At 44.2% G+C, this 19,457-nt stretch overlaps 1 protein-coding gene across 1 annotated transcript in view; it reads left to right on the forward strand.

Moving 5' to 3' along the window:
* igf2bp1 (insulin-like growth factor 2 mRNA binding protein 1) overlaps positions 1-11,068 on the forward strand; it is a 71,174-nt gene extending 60,106 nt beyond the window's left edge. Inside the window, exons 8-15 of the mRNA XM_063187877.1 lie at positions 1,056-1,178; positions 2,520-2,655; positions 3,934-4,056; positions 7,620-7,736; positions 8,115-8,189; positions 8,907-9,038; positions 10,123-10,236; positions 10,763-11,068. Coding sequence (XP_063043947.1) covers positions 1,056-1,178; positions 2,520-2,655; positions 3,934-4,056; positions 7,620-7,736; positions 8,115-8,189; positions 8,907-9,038; positions 10,123-10,236; positions 10,763-10,963 — 1,021 coding nt within the window. The 3' untranslated portion in view covers positions 10,964-11,068. The remainder of the gene's footprint in view (positions 1-1,055; positions 1,179-2,519; positions 2,656-3,933; positions 4,057-7,619; positions 7,737-8,114; positions 8,190-8,906; positions 9,039-10,122; positions 10,237-10,762) is intronic.
* Positions 11,069-19,457: the final 8,389 nt, after the last annotated feature.

Genomic DNA, 19,457 nt, shown 5'->3' on the forward strand with positions numbered 1-19,457 from the left:
ACACTCCCCTCCCCCCCGAGAAGCACGCACGCCATCGCCACAGTGAAGCAGTGAGGAGGGCTGGGCTAGCCGAGACTCCCACTACAAGGTGACTGCATTTACACTGCTACATACTGTACAGTGCATACCCATGCACTCACTGGCAATATGTATTCTGCATAGGGCGTGTGCGTGGGCACATGTGCGCGTGCGTGCGTGCGTGTGTGTGTGTGTGTGTGCGCAATGATGTTTGTCTGATAGGATGAGTGTGAATGGAAGAAATATGAAGGCATCGAGGTGTCACATGCTGGTGTGAATAGGAAAGACAAAACACGCGCCCGAAGTGCTCAGTGTGGAAGCACCTAGCAAAGGACATTCTTAATTGGTACTCAATGAATATTTAACTGTCTTTAGGTGCTAACGAGCTTCTTTGAAATCTAGCATCTGCGTGTGATCCGACTGATGAGTTGATTTGTGAGAACAACCGTGTATTCAATTAGATTGTCAACGGAAAGGGAGGTTACGATATCACATCATGGAACATTTGAAATGCTGGGGGTGGGGAGATAAAACGTAAAGGTCAGAAATGAAGGTCACGTTAAGAAAATGCTGCTTTTTAATTCAAAATGTTTGGAGAAGGGGCCGCTGTGACGCAGCGTGCTAAGCCCCCCACATTTGAGCTTGTATGCCCAAGGGTTGCACCCAGGGTTCGAATCCGTCCCTACCCCGTCTCTCTCTCCATATTCGCTTCCTGTCGCTCTTCACTGTCTTATCTGAAATAAAGACGAAAAATCCCATAAAATATACAATTTTTAAAAAAAAATGTTTCGAGAAAAAAAATGACTCGTTGGAGGTACATCCTGTGTACCTGCATATGCAACACCCATGTGGTATACAGTGCTGGCAATATCGCAAACATAACAACTCTTTTGCATAGAGTGCCCCAGAGGGCCATTGTGTGGAAGTATTAAGTGGATGTACTAATTTGTGTGTGTTGCGTGTACGTGTGTGTGCGTCTGTGTGCGTCTGTGCGTGTGTCTGTGCGTGCGCGCGTGTGTGTGCGTGTGTTTCTGCAGTGCCGATGAGGTGCCTTTGAAGATCCTGGCTCACAACAACTTTGTGGGTCGTCTGATCGGCAAGGAGGGCCGCAACCTGAAGAAGGTGGAACAGGACACAGACACCAAGATCACCATCTCACCGTAAGGGTTTCTCTCTCTCTCTCTCTCTCTCTCTCTCTCTCTCTCTCTCTCTCTCTCTCTCTCTCTCTCTCTCTCTTTCTCTCTCTCTTTCTCTCTCTCTCTCTCTCTCTCTCTCTCTCTCTCTCTCTCTACACACACACACACACACACACACACACACACACACACACACACACACACACACACACACACACACACACACACACACACACACACACACACACACACACACACACACACACACCGACGCCTGCGGAGCTCGAGTGTGAGAGCTTGCATGAATTCTTGGTGGTAGGCTATCTGGCATACAAGCTACTGGCAGGGCCGTGTGGGAGAATTTTTTGACCAACGTTGGGTTTTTTTTTGGGAAAATGTGACAAATTGGATATTTTTGGGGAAAATACACAAACTTTAGGAAATGGTGACGTAAACTCCTGCATTGCTGTAGGCAGCCATTTCTGTCTGTCAGCAGCAAAGACGATTCCGACCCAAACTTTTCACGTGAAAGCTCAAACCAATCATAGTCCATCATGGAACCCGACCATGAACGCAACTTCTCACCCCAACTGATCACATGAAAAATGTCTCGAAGCAGACCTACGGGCCCCGCCGTACTCTGACCCCGTTCAGAAATGCGTAAACACACCCAGCTGATTCTTCCCAAGTGTCTTAAATTCGTCCTGATGTCCAACTGTCGGGTCAGTGTGGAATTGCCTTTAGTGACACACACGCACACGCACACGCACGCACGCACACACACACACATTATTCTCTGAGTTTTCAAGACAGCTTTGCTTAAGTCAAACCGCAGGCAGGCATAAACAAGAAAGACTCCATTCTGTGTGTAGTGTAGTGTAGTGTAGAGTAGTGTAGCATAGTGCAGTTTTGATGACCGTAGTTTCAGTGTGACTACTGCTCTGTGTCAAGGGCGACCCCCAGGCAGCAGACTGCATTGAAATGCATTGCTAGAAGTGACACAGATCTGGTGTTGGATTTCTCGCCTGTGTCAGCCTCTATCCACCTAGGACTGCCTTTGTGTTTCTAAAAACTTATTTTCGCCTCTCTTCTCTTCTCTTCTTGTCTCCTCTCCTCTGCATGCCTCTTCTCTTTCTCTTCTCTTCTCATCTCTTCCTCTCCTCTCATCTATCCTTCTCTCTCCTCCGCTTTCTGTTCTCACTCATCCTCTCCTCTCCTCTCCTCTCCTCTCCTCTTTTCTCCTCTCCTCTCCCCTCCTCTCCTCTCCCCTATCTTTCCCCTTCTCCTCTCCTCTCCTCCTCCTCCTCCTCCTCCTCTCCTGTCCTCCTGCTCCCATCTTCTCCTCCTCTCCTCTCCGGTCTCCAGTCTGCAGGACCTGACTCTGTATAATCCCGAGAGGACCATCACAGTGAAGGGCGCCATCGAGGCCTGCTGCCTGGCCGAGACCGAGATCATGAAGAAGGTCCGTGAGGCATACGACAACGACATCGCCGCCATGAATGTAAGTGGAGTGACGGCCGCCCGAACTGCTGTGTTGTGTTGTGTTATTGCTGTGAGCGCCTTCTTTATCTAGCTGTATGAATGACATTTGCTACGTTTACATGAGACATTTAATTCGGAATTAACTGACTTTAATTCTGAATAAAGCTTAATTCCGCTTTGAAAACATCATGTAAACACCCCTTAATTAAAGTAAACTCGATGGAGCCATTTAATTCTTAATTATTCATTCGGAATTGAAAACATTACGTAAACGTAGCCATTGTCGCCATGTACGTGTGTGAGGTGACTTGGAGGCACTTGGCTTGATGTGTCATGATTCCACGCTGATTCAACCAAGGCCCACACACTTACTGTATGTCTCAAAAAGCACAATCTCAAAACATTACCATGTGTTCCTTGGATACATGATTGACATATTAATTTATGTGAGGATCTTTCCTTTTTGTTTAGAAGTAGGGTACGCACATCCACAAGTAGTTGTCCACGTGCCAGACAAAAGGTAGTAGGTAGTGTGATGAAGCTGTCCGCACACTGGGTATTAACTCCAAAAATACTTTATTTCATTTTAACATACAGCAACGTTTCGATCCAACAGAGGGATCTTCCTCAGGCAATCGATACAATGAAATAAAGTATTTTTGGAGTTAATACCCAGTGTGCGGACCGCTTCATCACACAGGATCTTTTATTTTGTAACTGTATGGGGGTTTAGTTGAAATTTGCACTAAAATAATCTTCTGTTGCTGTTATTAAAGGCAGCAGCTGCTACAGTATATCAGGTCATAAGCAGAATGTGATAAGAATGAACGTATGTGCTGTCTACATTATATTATCAGTGCTTGCTTTATTAGAATTTGTTTGGTAATGAATGAGGGGGTCTGTGTATGGTATGGTTGGGTCAATTCTGTGTAGCGGAGTGCGCTTTGTGTAACTACAACTGTTTCTTGATGTGCATGTATTGCTTGTTCTGATGGGTAAGTGATTTAGTCTGATATATTAATGGTGAGTCTCTGCTAGTCTGTCTGATCATGGACATGTTTAAGTAGAGCAAAAGTTAATTGTTCAGAGAACACGGCGAATTAAAAGTCCTAGACGTTTTATTGATAACTGAGGAAAAATGCTTTAAAAAAAAAAATTCTTGACATGTGATGAACCTCTCGGATAAATCCATATTTTGTTGCCCAAAAGTGATCGAATGAAAAATTAATCCTAGACGGTGCATCTCTGCTCCACTCTCCTTCCCTCTCTCTCCCCGTGTGTGTCCGTCTCTTTACAGCAACAGACTCATCTGATTCCTGGGCTGAATCTGGGAGCGCTCGGTCTCTTCCCTCCCTCCTCTGCCATGGCCCCACCCCCTCCGGGAAACCCGTCCGCTGGCGCCCCCTACGGATCCTTCGGGGTAAACGCACCCTCCTCCTCTCTTCCTCCTCCTCCTCCTCCTCCTCCTCCTCCTCCTCCTCTTTCGTTTGTTCTTCTTTTCTCCTCCTCCAGCCTCTCCTTTCCTCTCCTCAAGCTGCGATTGGCTGTCGGCTCACACACCCCCAGAATCTCTGCATCTGGCTGCGTGCCGCGTGCTGATGCCTCGTCCTGATTGGCTGATAAATAAAGCCGGAGTTTATAGCGGGGCGGAGCCAGCGCGTGACCATGTGACTCTCGGGGCTCCAGCCTGAGCTTGAGCTGAGCTGAGCCGTGGACAGAAACAATCTGCTCTGCTACCCTCGCCTGTCACGCATGCATCCACACACACACACGCGCATACACGCACACACACACACAAGCATGCATCCACACGCACATACGCACACACACACACACACACACACACACACACACACACACACACACACACACACACACACACACACACACACACACACACACACACACTGCTCTCAGGGCTGAAGGGATATTAGGGCTTTTATTTAATGCATTTATGCCCCTCGCGTGCTACTCTACTCTATTGTACTGCGCTGCATGCGCTGTTTATTTATTTGTTTATTTATTTTTAGTAAGCAAAAAAAAAGAATTTGGATATTTAATTAATCCCTTGCTGCATGAACGAACATCAGGGGTTTTATGTTCTGAAATGGCCGTATTCCCCCTAGAATAGAATACAATAGAATTGCATAGAGCAGAATAAATTGTAGTGAAATAGAATAAAATGTCATTCATTGCCACTATAGACATGGTATCATGGCAGTTGCATAATGGCATTGAAAAAGAGAGTGCCAGACAGTGAAGGCGGTGCTGGATTGATGTTTTAGTTTTTTTCTGTAAGCATGAGGAATTTAGATACTCACCGTAATAGACTTTCGTCGAATTTTGTCGTGTTTAGGCTTGCTGATTTTTTTTTTTTTAGGGTGGGGCTTGCGACATGTAGCAATGTGTATCCACTGTAGATGCACAGTGGCTGCTATTATTCAGGAATGCACATTTTGAATGCATACATACATCATCATGCAACGTGATGCCCCATGCGGAAAGATTGCTTCTCCGTCATCGTGTAGCTGATTCCTGCCATAGAAATCACACCATTTCCATTTTAGTGCACCAATTTAGTATGCGTGTGTGCGCGCGTGTGTGTAATGTCTGCTACTACAAAACACAGATAAAAGCTAGGCCTACTACAATACTGTGTGCAGAATTATTAAGCTATTATGTAAATAATAGGTTTTCATGTTCATACAGGTTGCTGTTGGAAAATATGCATAAAAAAGACAATGTGGTCAAAAACATGCTAGCCTAATAATTCTGCAGAGTGTGTAATGCAGCCGGCCAAAGCTGAGCTTCCTCTATCCACTATGGCATTTCCATACAATAGCAGTAATGCAAATAGAGTGAGACATTGACAGCTGAGAGTAAAAAAGCCAATGTAACCGCTGCACATCCTCACTTGTTGGAATAGGATATTGAGCCCGTGGGGCATCGAGTCTTTTGGCCGCGTGTCCTGGGTCCTTAGCCAGCCAGTAGCCCTCGACTGTCCAAGTGAGGATGGGAGCAGTGTTGCCAGATTGGGCTGTTTCCCGCCCAATTGGGCTGCTTAGGATGGCTGTGTGCGGGTAAAAATGGCATTTTTTTTAGCAGAAAAACCTGCCCAATTTTTGCCATATAAATCAATAGAATTTTGCAGGATTTTGTGCTTCTAGGCAGGGTTTGAGCATTTTTTTTGGGCTGGAAATCATCACCCTCATCTGGCAACCCTGGATGGGAGAGGCTGTTGAAAAGGGGCTTAGGCTGGAGCTCTCCAGAGCCTCTCCAGTGATGCTCCTCCAGGCCGCCCGCCCGCCGCCCGAGTCTATCATTTGGCCCATCAATTAGCACAGAGAGGCCGCAGCACGGCCACAAAAAGATGCACACGCACACACACACACACACACACACACACACACACACACACACAGCACATCCACAGAAAAAAACGCAGCACACACACACGCACACACGCACGCACACACGCACGCACACACGCACACGCACACACACACGCACACACACACGCACACACACACACACACACACTGGCAACCGCATTCAGAAGCCAGGCCACTCGCACAGCAATCATCCCTGATTACTCTTGTGTGTTGGCCACTGCTTTACTCTGCTGTCGTGTCACTTGCAAATCTACTCGCCACCGTCACTGTAACTGTCATTGTCAAAGAGCACTCGGCCAGTCAGCGGCACAAATGATGCCGCAAGCCGTGGTGATGCTTTATATCACGTCATTAAACATCAGCGGTAATCACTCTGTAATTGAGCGCTTATAAGGGTGTATCCCACGATAATTGACTATCCTTAAGCCCTTATTTGCAATCACAGATTAATTGTGAAGTGTGAATGGTGTTGTTATTGAATGCACTGTGAGGTGCAGTCCTCTCTTTGGAAGGGAAGTCTTTTTGGCCGGTCGGCCAACTGTCCATGCCAGTTAACATCTCCCTGCCTCCCTGCCACGCACGCACACGCACACGCACACACACACACCTGTGGCTGATTGAAATGGCCCATTTTCAGGCCAATTGTTTCATTTCAGGCACAGTATTATTTCATGTATCCATTTGTTTTAGTGTTTACCGACTATGTAAAATAGAAAGAAAAATGTGTTATTTTTAATAAGCCAAGCTTTTGGTCTAGGGACCTTCCTCAGGGCTCAGTTAATGGAACATACAAATTCATTTATCAACTAAGGCTCATTAGGTGTTCAGTGACACCTGCACTGGCTGTTATCCAAGTGTAGTGGGAGTTGTAATATTGTAGAGTAGTGTTTACCGACTAGCCATACCCAAGTTCAAATGAAGTGACGATGCAATAATTGACTGTTCTTCCTGACTGTGTTTCATGCCATGCCAGCTCCAGTATAGCTGTGGAAATTCTTAGTTGAATGTTGTTTAGTTTTGGCAATTTGAACTTGTGACCCCATAAATTACCAATTCTCACAGCTCGTTGTTCCTATATGACTTCTTTGGGTTTTAGAATTTTACCTTGTAGTAGGGTTAGTGTATTTTGAACTTGAACAGTTTATCCTACATCAGAGGTGGGGAACCTTTTTCATTCGAGGGGCCACTTAAAATTACTCGGAGGGCCATAAAAGTCCTCCGAGGGCCATACTATGAACACAAACCAGGATTTCCCCCTGCACGTTAGGCCTTTATTGAAGGCCGCCACCTTTAAAACAGACCCCACCTTCTCTAGGTCCCCTGAACATAACTTAATTGTATTGGAAATGTATTTTCTAAGATTGCTTTAGAAAATATGTCGTATTTCATGTGAAGCGGCATAACATTAAAATTATATCGGGGGGTGGGGGGGCCTTATAAAAACGGCCTCAAGGGCCGCAAACGGCCCTCGAGACATAGATTTCCCACCCCTGCCCTAGATGATGTACAGTAATTTCTGATGCCACAGTAATCTACAGTATGGTAATGGTCCCAATCCTGACGGTTTGCCCTTCCTCTCTCCTCTCCACAGGCGCCGGAGCAGGAGACGGTGCACGTGTACATCCCAGCCCAGGCAGTGGGGGCCATCATCGGCAAGAAGGGCCAACACATCAAGCAGCTCAGCCGCTTCGCTGGGGCCTCCATCAAGGTATGATGCACGCAGACGCACATGCACGCACGCTAGCTGAGGGCTCCATCAACATATCAAATGCAATACCTGAAAACATGTATGCAAACGAAAAACACTTGTGCAGGACAGGTCCACACTCACCTTAGCACATATGCATAGTGCACCCACACACAGACAAAAGGAGATGACTGATTCATCTATTTTCGCTTTTCATTACCAGCTTTCTAACATACTGCATGTTCATGAATTGATTATGTTTTGGCGTAACAAAGTCAAGTTGGCCAACTTTTCGTCATGGCCAAAAAGGCATCAGAATCAATGCTTTGTCATGGAGTTCTGTCTGTTTTTATTCCATCTGTCCTAATACTAGTGTTTTTTTTACTCCATCATCTGCAGATTGCACCAGCAGAGACGCCCGACTCGAAGATGCGCATGGTCATCGTTACTGGGCCACCAGAGGCCCAGTTCAAGGTAGGCCTACTACTGTTCATCACACGCTTCAGCGCCACACTGGCTTACTGGCTAGTGCAAAATCCACATACTGTTTACGGCTTTGATCACTCTGAACGTGGATTTTACAGTATGAGCCATATTTTTTTGTTCTTTCTTAATGAAAGTGAGCGTTGGAGCTCAAATGTTCTGCTGTGAGCGGAAGGAGAGAAAAGTTCAACTGGAGGCGGAAAGTACCCTTCACGTCACAGGTGGTTTTCCAGATGTACCGTAATCACTTGTCAACCTTTGAATTCTCTGCAAACCTTTTTTAATAATTTCAGTCTGTTGGCAACTAAAAAGTTAAAAGCAGTTCCAAAAGAAAGGTGTATTGTAAGCAGAAATCCACGTTCGGTGTCATCCCGAGTATTAAATATATTGTAATGTACTGTAGTGTATTGTAATGTAATCTTTGTCCTCCAGGCTCAGGTCAAGATCTACTACTGTACTGTACTGTAATTCTAATGCAGTGTCTCTTTCTTCCAGACTCAGGGCAGGATCTACTATAAGTGTACTGTACTATACTGTGCTGTACTGTAATTCTAATGTCACGAGTACTGTATTGTACTGTAATTCTAATGTCATGAGTACTGTATTGTACTGTAATTCTAATGTCATGAGTACTGTATTGTACTGTAATTCTAATGTCATGAGTACTGTACTGTACTATAATTCTAATGTCATGTCTCTCTCTCCCAGGCTCAGGGCAGGATCTACGGTAAGCTGAAGGAGGAGAACTTCTTTGGGCCCAAAGAGGAAGTGAAGCTGGAGACCCACATCAAGGTGGCGGCCGCAGCGGCAGGCAGGGTCATCGGCAAGGGCGGCAAGACGGTAAGGACCAGCGGTGGCTGCTGCTGGTGACAAAACAAAGAACAAATCTTGATGGGGCACATGTGCCAATAGATTTCTGTGCCTAGTCCAGTATGATAATTCACATACATACATAGTCTGAGAATGATAATTCCTCAATGATAATGATAACTATTGTCCTCATCAAAATCAACAGAGTGGTTAGGCTCTATTCACATTGCACTTTATATTTACATTACATTACACTTAGCTCCATTTAGCCTTTAGACTGTAACAGTGTCAAAGTACAGTTCTTGAGACCAAGGCAACAATGTATGAGTTCAGCTAAATCTATACAACTGTGATGACCTTTGGTGACCCTTAAGATACTCTAGGTTTCACACATATTGCTACTAGTTACTCGCTCAGCGAGTGAAGTCAATAGAATGTCTATGTGTTCCAGCGAGGCACGGAGATTACAAGCGATGCAATGTGGGCGGATTCCGAGTTAAAAAATATTTCAATTTCGAGCAAGGCGAGTAACCAATCGGAATACAGAGTTTGGATGACTGACAGTACCTCTCGCTGTAGCATTGGCAGTTAATCTCGCGGGAACGTTTTGCAAACGTTCGATGAGTGAGTGAGTGTCGAGTAGGTGAGTGAGCGAGAAGCAAGTGACGTATGTGAATGTGGCTTTAGTGGCCTACTGGCAGGGATGTGGCTAGCCAACATTTACAACATGGTAAACAGCCATCATCTCAGGCCAATTCAGCTCCTGGGTGTGGGAGAATAATAATGGCCATGTAGTGGTTTGGTCTTGCTGCTGAAGCACTACTATGGCTAAAATGCAGTCCTTCATTGTGTCCAATGTAATCCACTTCTTCAGTGTGTTTTGACCTTTCCTCATGACTGCTCACTCACTCCACTGCTTATGTCTTCTCTCCCTTCTGCCGCCCTCCCCTGCTTTACTCACCCCGCCCCTTATGTCTTCTCTCCCTTATGCCAGAGAGAGTAGAGAGAGAGAGAGGTTACATTGGCATATCTCTATATACTTAAAGAATCTCTGCTTATGCCGCCCTCACCTGTGTTTTGTCTTCTCTCCCTTCTGCCTCTCTCACCTGTGCAGGTAAACGAGCTCCAGAACCTGACGGCTGCGGAGGTGGTGGTCCCTCGAGAGCAGACCCCAGATGAGCAGGACCAGGTCATCGTCAAGATCATCGGCCACTTCTACGCCAGCCAGGTAGGGGCCCCCTAACAGTCCTGTGGCCACCTCAGTCACAGACCTCATCAGGGCGCTGTGCTGCTGCTATCGCTCCTACTACATATTTGGATGTCACATTCATTTTTAGTAGTATTTGAGTGTTTTTTTGCCTAAATTATTTTTGCCTAAATTGCCTAAATCTAAATTTTCTCCAGTGAGAATTTTGTTTCTAAGTGAATTGCTTACCTTTCTTTCTTTCTTTCTTTCTTTCTTTCTTTCTTTCTTTCTTTCTTTCTTTCTTTCTTTCTTTCTTTCTTTCTTTCTTTCTTTCTTTCTTTCTCTGTATTCTTTCTTTCTTTCTTTCTTTCTCTGTATTCTTTCTTTCATCTGTTGTCATTATCTCCTTTTTTATTTTCTTGCCCTCATTGTATCTCTCTCTCTGTCTCTGTCTCTGTCTCTCTCTCTCTCTCTCTCTCTCTCTCTCTCTCTCTCTCTCTCTCTCTCTCTCTCTCTCTCTCTCTCTCTCTCTCTCTCTCTCTCTCTCTCTCTCTCTCTCTCTCCTCAGCTGGCCCAGAGGAAGATCAGGGACATCCTTACGCAGGTGAAACAGCAGCAGAAGCCCCAGCAGCAGCAGCAGCAGCAGCAGCAGCAGCAGCAACAGCAGCAGCAACAGCAGCAGCAGGGGCCACAGCAGCAGGGGGCGCCACCGCAGCAGCCCATGCCAGAGATGGGCCTCGCTGGCCAGTGCCCCACACGGAGGAAGTGAGCGCCCCCCAGTGAGCGCCACTTCTCTTCGCCCGCCTCTCCGCCACGCCACGCCTCGCCCTGCCCCACCCCCCTTCCACCCCACCACCCCCAACCTCTCCCCCCTCCAAACCCCTTCCCCCCCACTATCCTCACCACGGGGCACAGGTGAACGGTGCTGGTCGGAGCAGAGCGAAAGGATATGGGACTGATAGACAGATGATGACAGATTCAAACGGACAGACACAACGAACGAAACGAGACGAAAAGACCAGAAGAACGAAGTGAGTGAGCAAAAACGGACGGACGAACGGGACTGATGATGGACGGACCGAGGTAGCGGCACACGGCCCCAGCGCTAGCTAGGAGAGGAAAGGAGGAGCATCAAACGGATAGAGGGAAGAAGCCTGAGAGAGAAGACAACGTTTAGAAGACAGATAACTAAAAGCAGAATAGAGAATACAAAGCTAAAGTAAGAGAAATAAAAAAGACATAACTAGAAAAAAAGAGAAAAAACAGAGACCAGATGCCAGACCAGAATTAGTGACCGGTGATGGCGCAGGGCCTTGTGGTGAAAGGGAGTAAGGTCGCCCTCTGGTGTGGGCTCGAGGTATTGCACCTCACTAAGCCTGCGAGCTGATGCAAAGTAAAGTTAAGCTGCCCCCTTTCTACAGCAGACCTGAAGTCAGATTTGCCTTAAAAGTTGTAATACTAAATACTAGGAGAGGGGCTGAGAATGCTGCACCAGGGTCTGCTGTACGGAGGCACTGTCTAATGCCTGCACTGGGCTCAACCAAGAGGTCTTTGTACTAACTAAACCTCCCCCTTTTTTGGATCCTCGCCATCTCTGGTCATTTTGATATTTTAAGGGTGTTTTTTTTTAAAGAAAAAAAAATAGAGCTATATGTATAGAAATGTTTATTCAGAGGTATTATAAAAGAAAAAAATGCAGTGCAGCCTCATCAGGAGAAAAAGGGTGGGGCAAGGAGGAAGCCATCGCAAAATGGCGGGTGTCGGGCAACCAATCAGGTGACTCGGCACTTGACCAATCACAGGAGTGCCGAGGGGCTGTAGTTGTTGACACTGCTCTTTAAATCCCCCACTTAGGAGAGGTTGTGGGGGTTGAAGATTTTGGAAAAAAAGCAAAGAGTTGAAAATAAAAGAGGTTGTAAATATAATCTTCATAAATGTGTATTATGACGCTGTGACTGACCACCGGCACTGAGCCAAGGGGGCTCTAGGACCCTGCCAAGGAGTGGCGGGCATCTGTTCAACGGCCCCTGCGGATTGGCCGGCTGGTCGTCGTGGTGAAAGAACAGTTAAGTGCGCGGGTCGAAGCTGACTCTGCAGTTCTATTGCAGAGCAACAGCTCCTAGAAACAAGAGTTTAAATACCATGTGGATTTAAAAGAAAATAATAAAAAAAACTTAAAAGATGAGAAAAAGCAAACGGAAACGTTTGCCTGAGAAGTAGCCAGCGATGCTCGTTGGCCAGTGACCCGCGCCCAAATGGCATATTTTATATATATTATATATATATGATATGTGAGTCAACCCAGCCCCTCACTAGAACAACAGCAAAGGGGAGAGGGGGAAGGATCCAGAAAGGAATGTCGGAGAGGATCTTGAGTGAGGTCATCACTGTGACAACCTGAGCCTCCCTGTCACTTAAGTGGCCACCATCGTGATATCCTTTTTAAAGCTCAGTCTGTAACCCTCAAAGACCTTTATATGCAACTTTTTAACTGAGAGAGGAGTCTAACCAGCCTTGAGTTATCCTGACTGATGGGATGCGCTCCTCGAAATGCAGATGCAGGATGGTCACAGTGCGTCCTTATACCGACATTCCTTCCTTGGAATCCTTCCTTGTTCCCTTTTAAAGTCAATGGTTGCGATCTGGCGAGGTTATTGGCTCCTCTCCTGCCCTTCTCTCTCTCCTGATTGGCTTAGAGTCTGCGGGGGAGGGGCACCAGAGGTCTGGATGTCCTCTCCCTTACTAGAACAGATTAGAGAAAAGATGAAATTAAGTAAAAGAAAAAACCTACCTCAGGGTATTGTTACCTCAGTATTCCTAATTTTCTTTTCCTTTTTTTTTTTTTTTTTTGCTTGCTGGTGTTTTATATGAAAGCTGATGGTCCTGAATATTTTATTTTTTTAAGGAAGAAGTAATTTGTTTAGGTTTTTTTGTCTTGTTGCTTTGGTTTTTTTTCTTTTTTTTAATGTGTGTGCATTGTATGTATGGGGTATTGATGTGCGCGTCTCAATGTTTTGTTCATTTAGATTTCAAATTGAACCAGAGACATGGCCCTGACGGTTTGTAGTGGGTGGCTTTTCTTTTTCGAGTGCTTTTGTTTTTATTTTTCCATTGTGGTGGCACTAGTCGGGGCCATACTCTGGGCCTTGCTAAAAGCAAGCTCCGAGCTAATCTTGAAATCGAAACTTTGTAGCCAATGAGAAGTGGCTTTTCCATGCGATGGAGAGAACACTTGTGCACAGCCGACAATGTCACGTTCAAGCACAGGTCCCAGCAGCACTTTTTGACCCCAATCAGAAAACACAAGATTTATTGTTACTTCTTGTGGTAATATTCTTAAATCTTTTGGTCAGACAGTGAAGCGTGTTTCTCCCCTGCAGTACACAAGGGTGGATAAATGCTTGTGAGAATGCTGGAAGTGTGTAATATGGAGGAAGGTGACACTTTGTGTGATGCCTGCATCCGCGGTGACACCTGGTGTCTTTTACTCGATACCTCCTTCTACAGTGGTGGGCCCTGCCTGGGTCAGGATGACGTTGTCGGTTGTGCACTGAGGGCTGAGAAGGACTGTACCAACCCAGCGCTGTATTACTCTGCACTGTGCTGCCCAACCTTGTAGTGACATGGCGAGCGCCTTAAGAAAAAAAAGTGCCAGGGTGCACATATGATGAACACATACACGACTGACACACACACACACACACACACACACACACACACACACACACACACACACACACACACACACACACACACACAGTCTTTTATGCACACTAAGAATGTGAATAATTATTTCCTTACAGCGTTGGTCTAACTGCAGCCCCTCTCATTGCTCCTGCTGTCTGTGTGCGTATGTGTGTGTGTGTGTTCATATGAGTGTGTGTGTGTGTGTGTGTGTGTGTGTGTGTGTGTGTGTGTGTGTGTGTGTGTGTGTGTGTGTGTGTGTGTGTGTGTGTGTGTGTGTGTGTGTGTGTGTGTGTGTGTGTGTGTGTGTGTGTGTGTGTGTGTGTGTGTGTGTGTGTGTGTGTGTGTGTGTGTGCGATTGAGAATACGTGTCTTTAAGTTGGGTTTAAGAGCATTTTTGTTTGGGGTAGCGGTGGGGTGTTGAGACTAGGCGGGAAAAAAAACCTCAAAGGAGATTCTATGGCCTCTGTACTTTTGTTTAATTTTGATTTCCTTTGGGACTAGGAATACTCAAGAAAAAAAATCTCTTCAAATAGGGAGCAAAAAACAAACAGTAAGACGGTGACAGATCACTAGAGATCTAACCTGTACATAAGACCTATACAAGAAAGCAATTGTGAAGATTTTTTTGTACTTTTCGACAAACTTTAGAAAAAAAATCAGTGGACTAAAAGGACGGTGACAAGCATAGTGATTCAGAGTGCAGAAGCAAGTAAATGTCTAACAACGTTGATGGACCACTGCCACATAGTATTCTTGGGAATCACAACCTATTAACCAACACAATTGATGTCACTTTGGACCAGTGGCTTTGCCAAGGCATTTGCTTTTCACTGAAAGATGGATCAAAAGTCTTTTTTCCTTTTACGTTGACTTCCATTTCGCTTTCTGCTATTGGCTAAGTGGCAGCAGCCAATGCCGACCGAGTATTTGCAGGCGTGGTTAGGGTTAGAACCTCTTGACTAACCAATCTCCTTGGAGACGGTCCCTCCCTGCTCCCGCTTTTGGCGGGAAAAGCTGAGACCTTTTCAGTATCTTAATAACCTACAGAGCTGTAACCATAGATACCGAGATGCACACCTTTTAGGTTGGTTCAGACTGCAGCCTTTCTTTATTTTATTTTATTTTAATTTTTTGTTTGTTTTTGGAGTAGTATTTTTACTTCTTTGTTTAACAGCAAGCTTTATTTGGACATGACATCTGGTTGAGTACTGTTTCATTTATAATAGAAAGCATTGACTAAATTTATGAAATATGACGAAAACGATCTCCAGGAACCTTTGAAACTTGATGCAAAGTTGGAAAAGAAAGAGAGGGTTTTTTGTTTCTTTTTTCTTTTTTTCCCCAAAGAAGGGGGGCATACTAAAGAGGAAAGGAAGATCGGCCAACTGACTTTCCAGAGAGTAGGAGGAGGTAGAGATTTATTCATTTGTCAATAAATGTGAGGAGAATGATTATTCGTTTCGAGTTAACCACCTTCCTGTTTGTCACTTATATCAAACACTCAATTTAATTCTAGCAAGTCGACAGTGGTTGTCTACCACACAAAAGACTACTCTTTGCCCTTCCAGTTGTCTGATGTTTTGTCCTCCATTTTCCTTCCCTCCCTAGTGTATGCCCCTTCTCAACCCCCTTGAAACATCTGTTCTTATTATGGAACTTCAGTTGGATCATTTCCTGAACTCTACATTTTCATAAGGACCTTTCTCAAAACTTTTTTTGTTTGTTTGTTTTTAGAGCACACCCTCTCTTACGCTGGCCTTGTTGTGTCCGTTTTCTCACTTCTGTTCAGTTATTTCATTTTTTGTTTATTTTTTATTTGTTTCTGTGACATTAGTTTGGAGCATAGAGTTGTTTTCCAATCATATTTTGTAATGCACAGATCTCTTCAGCAGCTACTAAAAAAACAAAAAAATCAGTGAATACTAACTAAACGAAACTTTTGACATAAAAGTGAAACCTGTGCCAAACAGAGAGCTCTTTGGGGATAGCTGGAGAGATACGCACGACTATGACGCTCTTTAGTAGTCCAGGGGTGTACAGAGAGCACCTGCATAGTCATACCTGGTCTGGTAACAAACATGGTGGCACATGTGCTAGCCCTAGTGCTACGATCTGTTCTTTTTTTTTTAAAACGCTCTATTGACGAATCGATAAACTAAATCTGAAACGAACACCTTTCATTTATCCTTTCTTATGCAATTTTTTGTGTCTGACGCTGATGGAACTTATCGGCGAATACGTCACAATGACTGTTGATAACCCATGAAGTCTTCGCATTCTGTTTTGGGGGTGAGGGGTGGAAAGGCGAGAGTATTACATTTAGGTGCTTCACTTACTACAGCGTATAGTTTCGCACATAGACAACCGTCAACCTCAACCACATTGGGTGCATTTCTTTGCTTTTTTGTTTAGATTTTTTATTTTATTTAACCGTGAAAACATCACCATTCTCACCTCCCACTAATCTCTGGCCGAAATTCAAAGAAGACATTGGGTTTTAACCAAGACGAAAACACCTCACATAACTAGGAACGCTACCTCAAGATTTAGCCATAAGATTGTTTATATCAACCAGACGAGAGCGACAGTGCACGTTACATTTTGATTTTTTCCCTTTAATTTATTTTCATTATTCATTTGTTTCTCTTTAGAACTTTTGGGTTTAATTTACCTCTGCGGCTTAGAGTTGGGAAAACGAGTAAAGTATCGAAGCAAGGGTGGAGTTTGAGCAAAAAGGGGTTACAGTGTAGACGGGGGCTACTTGTTTCAAATTATTTCATTCATTCATTCGTTTGAAATGCTTGTTTGTTTGTCGGGTGCAGAGAATAGTCGACTGTTAGTTGTGCTACGCTAAGCAGCTGCAGAGTGGCACAGTAAGCTAGGCAGGAAGGGTGGCATCAGAGGGGGCCATTGAGGACGGGAACTACTTGTACATGCGCTTCTAGAAGCTTCTGGTGGTTGCTATAGGTGGAGGGGTCCCCTGATGAACATAGAGGATGAGGATTATTATGGGGTGTCGAGGGCTGGAGCACTGGCTGTCACGTCTGTTACGAGATGAGTAAAACTGAGCTGCCTTGCCCGACCTGCATTGCATACATTAGCAGACAGTAAACAGTGCATCCAACCTGTCGGCCCCAGCACTCTTACTGAAGACTTAAGTACTGTATAAGACGCCCGTAGATCTTTTGTGTGGAAGAGCAAGCTATGGGTTAGGCCTCAAGGAACCTTTAATACCTCAGTGGATGAAAAACACACTCTTGTGCCTGTTCAGGATCCTCAATGAACCTCATCTGACCCTGCCCTACACTAGAGAACCCTCTGTACCTACCTGTAGAAGCTGACCTTTCACCCCCACCCACCCCCTCTCTCCATGACCTCCCTTTTACTGAAAATAACACTCACCTACCACCTAACACCCCCCCCCTCCCCCATACTCACTTCATGAATCAAAGGGGCACGAAAAACCTCTAACCATGTAATATTTTTTGTTGATCTACCTCTTAGGAAAAAGAAAAAAAAATAGGACAATGGTAAAACGACATTAAAGATTTAAAAAAAGGACACAAAAAAATAATAAAAATTGAAAATACTCAATTGAAAAATAAAGGATTTTTTTCATAAGCAAAGTGGGTAGCAACATCTCCATATACTGTAGTGGATAGTCTATTAAAGGAAAAAATTACTTCTTCCAAAGAATTGTTTTTGTTCTCTCCGCTGTTTAGAAGTCATTCTAAAAGGGTTATGACACGGAATTAATATGCTATGACAAGGGTTAGGGAGGGTAAAAAGGAAAAAAAAATGTCAGTTTCATTATCCAATCACCGTTCTTTATCTTTTCTTTTCTTTTTTTTTCATTAGACTTGCGTTTAACCTCAACTTTCTTTGTTTTCTTTTTTTCTTTGTTCCTGATTGCTTTTTAAAGAAAATGACATAGGATTGTATCTCTTGTGTTTGGATGCATTAGATCTCTCTTTCTCTCTCTCTCTCTCTCTCTCTCTCTCTCTCTCTCTCTCTCTCTCTCTCTCTCTCTCTCTTTCTATCTTTCTCTGTGAAGTGCAAACGTAACACTCTGTGAGACCTCTCAGAGCAGCATGACGTGGATTAATGAAATTCATTCTTTATCTTTAATGATTCATCTGATATGAAAAGGACGTTTATTTTTATTTTTATTTTGCGGATTGGAAGGGTCGGAGCAGGGGGGTGCGAATGGGGTTTGGTGGGGGTGCAAGGGTGGGTTGCAGAGGAGGAGGAACTTTTATCATAGCCATGTTTCTCCTCACCCCACCCCCCACACCCCACCCTCGCCTGTTCACCCTTGCACTCCACCATCTACCCGCCTCAACTTTCCACGCAGAGCTTCTGCCTGCCTGATTCCTTCTCTTTAGTTCATCAACACTTGTTTTAAACTCCTTGTAAACAATACAGAGCATAGATATGAATGTGATATTAAAAGATGAGAAAAATGGAATTACTTGTGTCGTGGCTTTGTGTGCGTGTGTGTGCGTTTATTTCCTAAATGGACAGGTCGTAGAGGAGATTCTAGGGTGAGTTATCTGAATACAGTTATAATGTCAGTGTGTTATAATGTGTTAAAATATAGCTTCCTGCAGGCTGAAGCAAGCATAGTTTCCTCATTCTCAAGTTTCAGAAGTTGAGTTCATCCACCGTATAGAGTGCACTTTACAGTTCATCTCCCAATTAATCACATGCACAATCTTTGTGCGCTACTGAAAATGTATAGCTCACCAGTTGCAGGCTATTATATAAACTGCCTAAATGGGTTCTGAGTAGGCCTAATAGAGTAATGTTTAAAGATGTATTTCAAAATCTAATTACGCCATCTCTTTGCCTATTTTAGGGTGAATTTGGTAAATTGGGACACTTTTTGCTAAGTCGCAAAAAAAAATCCACTTTAAAGGGACACTGCAGGAAATGGTCAAAAAAGGTACTGCAACTATGCTGCTTATTGAAATTGGGCTGCCTATTGCTAAATTTGATCTTTACATGAAAGTTTACTAAGTATTAAACAAATATTTTCTAGTATGGTCCAAGTACAGTCATTTTTGCAGCTAAAAATGGCTATTTTTGGATATTCAAAATGGCAGACCATGGAGAAGATCCTCCTTTTCATGTATGAAAAGTGCAATTTTTCCAGTCATAATGAATACTTAGAATTTGATGCTGGTGGTAAGTATTCATGAAAAAGGTAACATTAGTGAATGGGCAGCATGAATTCTGGAAATAAACAACTAAAAATCTCACACAGTGTCCCTTTAAGTTTTAAATACACCAACATTTATTCATTTTGTGTCTTGGCTACATTTCCATTTAGCATTTTTGTTGTTGAAAGTATAACACTTCAAAATGCATCCAGACAGCGAGACAATGGGACAATCAGTTTGTTTATCATTATTTTTGCCCACACTGAAGAAAAATAAAATGTCCTTCTTATTAACGTTAGACTAGCTTACGTTTAAAAAATATTGTAACATTGCTAAAACATTTCCATTTCAAGACAATACTGAACGAGTAGGACATACAGGTATGTGACTGTGGCCACGCATGAATGGGTAGCT

The sequence above is a fragment of the Engraulis encrasicolus genome, chromosome 2, assembly GCF_034702125.1.
Source record: "Engraulis encrasicolus isolate BLACKSEA-1 chromosome 2, IST_EnEncr_1.0, whole genome shotgun sequence".
NCBI classification, from domain to species: domain Eukaryota; kingdom Metazoa; phylum Chordata; class Actinopteri; order Clupeiformes; family Engraulidae; genus Engraulis; species Engraulis encrasicolus.